This window comes from Chaetodon auriga, chromosome 21 (genome assembly GCF_051107435.1).
Source record: "Chaetodon auriga isolate fChaAug3 chromosome 21, fChaAug3.hap1, whole genome shotgun sequence".
Lineage (NCBI taxonomy): Eukaryota > Metazoa > Chordata > Actinopteri > Chaetodontiformes > Chaetodontidae > Chaetodon > Chaetodon auriga.
The window spans coordinates 805001-814980 of NC_135094.1; the positions used below are offsets into that span (position 1 = coordinate 805001).

The 9980-nt window shown below is 49.7% G+C and overlaps 1 protein-coding gene across 2 annotated transcripts in view; it reads right to left on the bottom strand.

Moving 5' to 3' along the window:
* The window catches only part of rreb1a (ras responsive element binding protein 1a), a 59143-nt gene extending 50780 nt beyond the window's left edge, over positions 1–8363 (bottom strand). For both annotated transcript variants that reach the window (XM_076760908.1, XM_076760909.1), the window contains exon 1: positions 7799–8363. In XM_076760908.1, the coding sequence (XP_076617023.1) occupies positions 7799–7838 (40 nt within the window). In that variant the 5' untranslated portion in view covers positions 7839–8363. The remainder of the gene's footprint in view (positions 1–7798) is intronic.
* Positions 8364–9980: the final 1617 nt, after the last annotated feature.

Consider the following 9980-nt stretch of genomic DNA (forward strand, 5'->3'; position numbering starts at 1 on the left):
GTGTGTGTGTGTGTGTGTGTGCGTGTGGGTGTGGTGAGACTGTCTTGCTGATAAGCAGCTTGTGGAGCTAACTACCACTGCAAGGGAGTGTGTGTGTGTATCAGCCATCACACACACACACACACACACACACAGGGCCACCTTCACCCTGTTCGCCGCCTGCAGCAAATAAAGCCGTATTTACTGCGAGTCCAAAGTCCGAGCGGCTCGGCTGTGAAAGAATGTCACAGCGGATGGAGGAGGGAGGAGGAGGAGGAGGAGGAAACAGAGGGCATCTTAGGGGGGAGGAGCTGAGGAGATGAAAGGCAGGAGGAGGAGGAGGATGCTCATGCTGGACTTCATTATGATTTGAGGTATTTAAGACAAACCTGCTGCAGGTTGTATTTGCTAAGCTCTTCTCTTAGCACGGAGATGCTGAAACTGTGAGGTGCAGAAGATTAGCTTCAGAAAGTGTCCTGAACAAACACACAATCATATTTTCATGTTAAGTCAGAAACCTCTGAACATCACTGATTAGCCAGCTAGCTGCTCCCGGTCTTTATGCTAAGCTAAGTGGCTAAGACGCTCCATCCGACTCTGAAAACAAACACATTTCCCCAAATGTCTGCTGAGAGAGGAGGAAGAGCAGGGAGCGAGGAGAAGAAGAGCAGCAGGGAGGAGGGGGGAACAGGAAGTGAAGCGGCCTCTCATCAGGAGAGCAGGAGGAGATGGAGGAAGTGGAGGAACAATAGCTCCTCTCTCTCCACTGACGCTCAGCGTGCGTCGCTCATCCCCGTCAAAGAGGCTCGGTTACGTCAGCCTCGAGGTGTTGTTCGTCCTCTGCCGCCCAGCTTCCAGGAAACTTCCAGCAGAAACACCTCAGTCGATGTTTGGAGAGGAAAAAGAAGACGAAGAAGATGCTCAACCCCAGCTGAGACACGGCAGAGTTTCCACTGAGTCTGGCTGACGGCGACGCTCTGATCTTCAGCTCACAGAGATGAAGTTCAGCATCTCTACGTTTCATAACTGTCCAACCAGAAAGGGACGAACTTTAACCGTCTCCACGAACGCCTCGTTCTCAGAGCGCCGCGACACACTGACACTCCGCACTCAGCGCGCCGGGCGCTTTCCCGCCTTCAGCACCAGACTTCATTTAGAAAACGACCATTTTTGAAAACTAACACTGAGGAGCCCAGAAAACGAGCACATGATGACGTCATCAACAGACCGCTGTCAACAACAAACAAAGAACAACAAACAGCAACAAACAGCAACAAACAGCAACAAACAGCGCTCTCCTCCACGTCGACCAGCTGACACAGACGACTGGAATATTTACTCGCTCTAACTTTAGCGTCTCCACGGCTATATAAAGATGGTGGTCTGTGCCTAAATTTAAACCCAGCGAGGAGACCACAAGGCAGTCCTGGTGGGCTCCCAGCACGCGTGTGTGTGCGTGAGTGTGTGTGTGTGTGTGTGTGTGTGTGTGTGTGTCCTACTTTAGCTCTATTCATCCTTCGTCTCATGTTACACTCATCCTCCTCTGTGTCTCTGTGAGGACTCGCTGCTCAGCTCCGAGCTCTCACAACGCCATCGATCGCTGTATTGATTATCAGTGAGCACAAACTGATGACCTCACACTCGACAGGTGGGACATCATGTGACTGACGCGTCGGTTCAGTTTGACGTCGAGGGAAAAGCTTTGTTGAACCGTCGAACCTGAAACTCTTTTCACTTCCGGTTGGACAGAAACAAGAAACCTGACGACATCTTTCACTGTTTCCTGATAGTCAATAAACAAACTGATCGATCGACGACATGATCAACAGATTAATCACCCTGATCGCTCTGCAAGGGTTCAGGAACGGTTCGAGAAATGTCCCAGAATTCTACGAACAGACCGAAACATCCAGCGAGGTCAAAGGTGATGAGCCAAAACCAGGTGATTCACACCTGATGCACACCTGATGCACACCTGATTCACACCTGATGCACACCTGGATCCAGGTGCGATCACGTCGTCTGAGGCCACCTGAGCTGCTGTCACACACATTTTCTGGCCTTCCTCGGTGGATGGAGTTGCTCAGGCGATGAGTTGACGATGAAGGCCGTGTAGTTGGTCGTGATTGGAGGAAAATAAGACGAGTGAAACTTGGATTCAGGTTCATCTTTTTCTCTGGCTCCGACCTTCATCCACCCTCGCCTTCATCACGACTTTAAAACTTTGTCTTCTCTGGAGCTTTTGGTCTCTAAACTTTGAATCACTCCATGTGGAAATCCAGCGAACTGGAGACTTCAGGCCTCTCTGCAGACGGGGGGGGGGGGCATTTGGTCCAGCCGGAGGGGCAACAGCTCGACCTCCACCCGCTCCCCTCCCCCACCACACCTCCACGTCTCCATCCACAGACCTCCCCCGAACACATCAGAGAGGAGTCTCACACCAGCGCGTGTCTCGCCGGGCGGAGGCTCCCGTCAAATCCAAAGAGTTTCTCCTGTCAGGGAGGAGGAGGAGGAGGAGGAAGAGGAGGAGGAGGAGCAGATCTCCACCTCTGACCTTTAGACCCTGTTTTAATGTGACGTTTCAAACTTTTTTCTCACGTCTTGTCGTCACAGGAAGCATCTGAACACACCACAGGTCGTGTTTCTGAAGTCAACCTTCAGCCCAAAGAACTGCTTCCCCCCGTCTCCTCCTCCTCCTCCTCCTCCACACCTTTCTGAACTGCATGTTAACTCCTCCTCCTCCTCCTGCTGTCGGGGGATGGAACATAATCTTATCTAAAAAAGGCGGGTCTATAAATAGCTGCTGGGCGCAGAGACCAGCAGACACACAGAGAGGCAGAGGTGCTGATGGAGGTCCACACGTAACGTCATGTGGTCACCCAGGGCGGCCTCTGATTGGCTCAGACGAGCCGAGGAACGGCCCGCTGGCTCCAACGTGAAGCACCAGCCTCGCTCGTCATTCAATCAGCTGGACCAAAGTTTCTCCTGGTTTCGTTCAGACGCTCAAATGTTAAAAAAGTCCAGAAGAGGAGACGAGTGTCCCCCGTCCTCCACGTCCCCACGGGCTGCTGTCTCCAGGCGTCTCGTCTTATCTAACCGAGACACACTCAGAAATCGTCCCCAGAGACGAAACTCTGTGACTCAACGGATCAATCAATTGATCAGAATGGCTGATTTGACCCGATGAGCGACCAATCAGAGGAGCTCTGCAGGAGGACAAACCAATCCAAGCTGCTCCAACGACGATTTCAGAACACCAACAAAACCAGTCAAATGAGAATTTTTACTGGTTTTCTTTGACTTCTCTCTGGTTTTTGGACACGTGGACACAGAGTCACACCAACGCTGCGAAGAGCGTCATGTGACCAAAACTGCGCGAATCAATGGGTGTGTGTGTGTGTGTGTGTGTGATAAATGGAGGTTAATGTGGAGACAACAACGGTCTCAGAGGGAGGACCAGAGCTTTTAATTAGCTGCTTCACTTCAGTCCCTGTGGACACAAACGTCCCACTGAAACTCCCCCATCAACACACACACACACACACACAAACACACACACAAACACACACACACACTGTAATTATCACATTAGAGCTCCCTACATTAATTACACAAATACTTGGACTGATAATTACAATTAAAGAGTCGCGTTTTCCTCAAATTTGAAAGATGAAATTTCAAAATAAATTTCTAATTTAACTTTTATTTACTCAACCTCAAATGGTGAGTTCTTCTTCTGTGGTTTTACTTCTTGAATAACTGAACAAACAAAAACTAAAAGCTGTGACACTGTTTGTCCCACTTTCACTATTCTATATGTATTTATACTTTATTAAACATGCTGTGATTTATCTTTATCATTTATCTTTAATTAATTCATCTAAATAATGATCAAAAGATATAAAATAATCACTGTTATTATTCATAACGGCGGTCTGATGGCGAGACAGCGAGGAGCTAAAGCGACGCCTCAATCGGCGAGTTTCACTCCTCCTCCGGCTTTTATCACCTGTTGGAAGGAAAAACAAGCATCCCTCCCTCCCTTCATGCTGCATCATGCCTTTACATGACTGTAACTGCAGGCTGTGTGTGTGTGTGTGTGTGTGTGTGTGTGTGTGTGTGTGAGGCTTCAGTTCCCACAAAAAGCACTCACAATGGAGGATGCCCCATCGCACAAGACACTCTTTGTGTACAACTATCTGTGTGTGTGTGTGTGTGTGTGTGTGTGTGTGTGTGTGTGTGTGTGCATGTGTGTGTGTGTGTGCGCGTGTGTGTGTGCATGGGACACATCATTGGCTACATCATCAGCCGTCAGCATTTTAAAATGTCCACCACCACAGAAGAAGAGCTTTGACAGAACCACAGCTAGCTGCTTTAGCTGTCATTCTGTGCTGCTAACTGGGAAGTCAGCGGGTGAAAGGGAAGCATGGAGGCTCACACACACACACACACACACACACACACACAGCATCCTTTGCTGATGTCTTGACAGAAAGAAGGAAACTCAGAAAAGACTTTTTAGCACCTGAGCTCACAGAGGAATCCAGCAGACATCCACTTTGATGTTTTGATTAATACTCCCTCCCTCCCTCCCTCCCTCCCTCCCACACACACACACACACACACACACACACACACACACACACACACTCACACACACCCTGCACCCTACACGGCGCTCCATGAGGCGAGGAGTGGAGGAGTGGAAGAGCGAGTTCAGACTCCCCCCTCAGCGAGCAGCGTCTGTGCGCCTGTCGCCGAGGGCCCAGCTCGGCCTCAGTGTTGAATTTCGTAATGGAATGCTAACTGCTCATCCAGATCTCTCCTCCTCCTGCTGCTCCTCCTCTGACAGGAGGAGGAGAGGACCAGCGACGGCCAGAACACACGGCCTATCACCTTCAAAAAGCTCCCACTTCATCTGAACGCACGCGGCAGGCCGCCGCATCGTTCAGCCGCAAAGCCGAGAGGAACCGCTGGAGAGCGTAAAAAAGGACGACGAGGCAGCAAAAGTTACTGCAGTACTACTGCAAGGATGCTCCAATGATAGTGCTGTGAGATAAAAGTACCACAAAGCTACTACACACTATCTGTTGAGCACTACAAGCACACTGTGTGTCCGAAGAAGCACGATGAAGATGATGTAAAATGGGATGAAGTCAAAATGATTCATCACACAGAAACACTGTAAGAATATTAAACTGACGCCACAGGAGGAAAAACACAGTACAAGTACTGTACACACATGCCAGAGTCACACAAACACACTTCAGATCCACACAGGAGTACTAAAGCAGTAACTTCATGTTCGAAGCCCCTGAGCTCCAACAGCACAAGACAAACATGACAAACCTGCTTTCTGGAGCCACAGACACACGACGAGCTCTCCAGGAAACAATTAACTCACCGGAACACAAAAAACTGAGAGGAAACTGTTTAACAGAGTCGCCGCTACGCAGAAACACACACTGTGAAGGCCGCCGGGGTCGCAGCAGCACAGGACCGACGAGGTTAGCAGGAAGTCACAGCAACTTTCCCAGAATACACCCAAACACCACACAGAACATTCAAACACCTGAAGATCTACCATAAAACACGGGTAAGGTACTACTCAGTCTACTGAGTACTACAAACACACCGTATCCCCCCTCAGTGACAAAGTACACACACAGTACTTTAAGTCAAAGTACTTCCATGTGCAAATTCAACACGTGAAGCTGCCGCTGAGTACACGTCCCGCTCAGAACGCCAGTACAGTTACAGCAAATACTCCAAACTTTGGATACGGTTAAAGGTACATTATTTCAATGAGGATAATAAATTCAGGAGTGTGATGAGAGCAACTTCAGACACACAGTCACAGCGAAGGCCCAAAACACACTTTACATCCATTTTAACATCTTAGAGTCACAAAGGTTGAGAAAGAATCAATTAATTCACGTTGAAGTGCCTTTACTGCACGTCAGGTCCAACAAGTGGACGAGAAGAGACCGTGAAGCTCCTCTGACGTCACTGATCAGGACGACAAACTCACTAAAAGTTAGAAAAAAACAAAGAGCAGCTGAGACGATCCTCCGTCAAACTGGAGTTAAAGTTCCACCGCACAGAGGTCGAGAGACCTCGAGCTAACGCGGAGAGAGAGAGAGAAAATCCCTAGCAACCATTATCTAACCAGTTCAAGCCTGAGCGCGCGAGGAGGAACAAAACTCATCAATTCATCTCCGACCACAGCGCATCCATCAATCATTGACCCGGACCACCGATAACGAAGTCTGTGACACACATAAACTACATTATTACGTTTAAGCGCCGCGTTCAGCATCCTCCGCCAACACGGTACCGACGCGGAAAACCACGACGAGGCCAGCGGCACGCGAGCCGCGGCAAAGTTCGCCGAGACGACGGTCTGAGGCAGAACGCGGCTCCGAGCGCCGGAATAAGGCCCGAGTTAACGTGTAAGATGGAAGTTAAAGCGGTGGATGATGTCGAAAGAGAGAAAAGAGACTAAGGAGGGGGGAAGGAGGAGGAGGTGGATGCAACAGGCGTCACGTCGATGCTGCTGCTGGCTGCGCGTAACCGGAGACGGTGGAAAAGTCTCCGAAACGCGGCGAAAAGTCGCCAAACAGCGGAGAAAAGTGCGGCAGGCGGAGCGGAGCGGCGGTACCGGACGCCCCGGTGCCGCCTTACTTCGCTTTATAAATGAACCGGGGTCGGTTTAGTGCTAAATATGTCTGGGCAAGGTCACGGCAGCAGCGTCGAGCTAGCCGCAGTTAGCTAGAATGCGACCGGAAGTGGAGCGATTGTCCTTCCAAACTAAAACTTACATTCAGTTGAGGCTCAAAGTACATTAAAGTTGCTTAATAATGTTGTTTTGCTCTCTATAGTTTTAAAGTGACAGCTACACGAGAGCACACGTGACTTTTTCTAAAAAAAAATCTAACATGGATCACAAACTCTTCAGGTTAACTGTGATGTTTGTCCCAGGATAACTCATGAAGCTGTAACGTTCATCAAAGAACACTGATCCTGTCAGATTAACCAAAACCTGTACGAACATTTCAGTGTGCACAAGCATGAAAACAGGCAGAAAACAGCAACGTATCAACACATCTCACCACACTCAGAGGATTAGGTTGAATCACTGCTCATGTTCTGTATCTCCTGAGAGCGTTCAGCTTCAGTCAGCTCACCAACACACACATCACCTCCAGCACATGAAACACTAAATTAACTTAAATTTCGTATGTTGGCTTGCTGAGCTACGCTCTCCGTCTTCACCAACAGGTTGTTTTACTTTGAAAGCAGCGACAGGAAGCGACCCCGCTCGTTGCCGTTAGCTTATCGGTGGTGTCTGGTAGCTTTACACATGGCCACTAGCAGCGAGGCTCCGACCAAAGTGCACCCGAGATATGGATGCTCGACTCCGGCGGCGAGCAGACTTTGAACCCCCTCTAGCCGCCCTCCCCGCGGGGCGAAACCACCATGTAACAGCCCCAAACATGCACACGGGTGATAAAGTTGCACCAAAAGTGACAAAAACAAGTTGTTTGTGATAAATAGCTGAAGTATCGTGAATGAGGAAGAGACCCGGGTTGAATTCCACCGCTTGGATGCGCATCAAACTAGGAAGCAACACGGAGAGGAGAGAAAAACTCTTCTCCTTCCCCCGCCGTCTCCGCGGCTCATCTCAAACTTTAACACCCCAAACAAGCTCAAAGTTCGCCCCGAAGCCGAGCAGCACGCGGGGCATCGACGAACGCGAGGCTCGGAGGCAGAAAAGCACCAAAACACAGCGATGGAGAGGCGAAAAAAGCGGACTTACGCTTCACTTTGTTGGGGTTGGGCTGCTTGCGCCGAGACATCGTGGCGAGGATGATGATGGTGGCGGGGGCGATGATGATGATGATGAACGGCGGTGATGGTGGATGATGAAGGGGATGAAGAAAAAAAAAGAAGGGAGAGAGGCTGCAAACTTGCTCCGGAGAGGAGAGGAATCAAAATGGCGTTTCCGAAGGGATGTGCAAACTTGGACAAACTTTACTCCGGCTTCTCCTCCTCCTCCTCCTCCCCTCCCTCCTCCACCTCCTCCTCCTCTTCTGCTTCTCTTCCTCTCTCCTCTCCCGGAGGAAAAAACGCTGGAGAAAAGGAGTGTTTGAGGGGAAAATGTTGCTTTTCGTGCGGGCTTTTCTTTGAATTCCTCCCCGGGCTCCCGGCGCTGTCCTCTCTCTCTCTCGTCGTGTCTCGGTGTCTCTCTCCCTCTAAACCTGATAAGTAAAGCTCATCACGTGTTGTCTCTCCAGTCTCCAAGGGGACGTGGCCACCAAGCATCTCTCCCTTTACGCACACGTTACTGGATTACTTCTTCTCCTTTGAGGCGGTAACGAGCCTTTAACGTGATGGAGGAACAACCGAACCTTCATTTTACAGCAAAAAACAGTGAAATGTGCACCGCAGCTGCGCTTTTTGGCCTACTTTCATTTATCTTTCACCACTTTGTGAGACAAATGTCTGCATCAAGGCCTAATTTTTACATTTGAGAGGCTTCACTTTGGACATGACGCATATTTAACTTCCACTTCATCCGTGTTATCACCTGAAAAATCACCTTAAAGTTGATTCATCCACAACTTTACTCCGCTCCATCTCTGCCCGCCTCTAAAAGTCTCTCTCGTGTCTTTCTTTGGACAGAGACAGGCTGCACACGTCCCTTTTGTCGCTGAGGTTCAGTTTAAGGTGCTAAAAGGTGAGAAACCGTCCGCGCGGCTCGGCCTCGCTGCTCGCACCAGCCTCCCCACGTATCGCGAGGTTTGAGGCGCCGAAGCGGGGACAGAGTGAGATCTCGCGGGCTTTGCAGTGAAGAAAGGATGGATGGAGGCAGCCCGTGTGTTTAAAGTCAGGAGGATTTGTGTCAGGTAACGAGGCCGCGAGCGGTTTTCACAGAAACGTTAAATGTGTGATTCAAAAGAGCCTCACACACACCAGCGCCTTAAAACTCAAGACCGTTAGACTTCTGCCTTAAAAATAATGCAGTTCCTGTTTGATACCTGGATATTCAGGACAATAACTGCCTCTACCTGTAAATAAAGGCACATTTTAGTCACGTGCAGCCTGTAAAATGGTCTTTTCTAAAGTCCTCTGATTCTTAACAGGAAGAACAAACCTGCTGATGGCTCGTCTGTGACACACATACACATCTTTAAAAGGGATCCTTTGTGTAGAAAATGTTCAGCAGTTCACTCTGTGTGATTCCATCTTCAAGTCTTAGTTAAACCTCAGAAGTAGAGTCAAAGGAAAGTCATTCCATAGAAACTCATCATGTGTTCATTCACATCTTTAACGACCTGGTGCATCTTTAAAATGTGAATTCTTTGGTTGACAGATCTGAAGCCGTGAAGTTAAACATGAAGTTTACTCTGAGTTACTTTGAGCTCAAACTTTTGATGAGCAGCTTTCCACCATTTAGAGGCCTTCAGCGGTGATGAGGATGTGTGTGTGTGTGTGTGTGTGTGTGTGTTTGGATATAAATAACTCCAGCAGCAGCAGCAGCTCCGTCCTCGGCTCGCTGCTCTCAGGTTGGACTTAAACTCCGGCCGCTGAAGCTGCAGACTAAATTTAAACTGCTCCCACTTTCATTGTTAAATTTAGTGCGAGCGGCTCGTCTCCTCGCTCCCTGCATGTCGAGTTCCTCTCCCACATTCCTGCCGGGCCTCCATCTCCAGATACAGACCCCTCCTCCCATCCTCCTCCTCCCCTCCTCCCATCATCCCCTGCTGGAGAGAGGAGCGCTCAGGCATCTCTCCTCCCATCGCACCCCTCCTCCCCTGCAGGCGGCTGCAGCAGAGCAGGAAGAGCCTCCGTCTGTCTCGGGCTGGTTCGGCCTGTTGCTGATGAAGGACTGGGAGGGAGGAGGGGCTGATGGGAGGACTGGGTGTTACCAGGACTCTGGTTCGTGGCTGAATGACTTCAAAAAGCACATTCACTTTTGTTTAGGAGCCTCTTGCAGC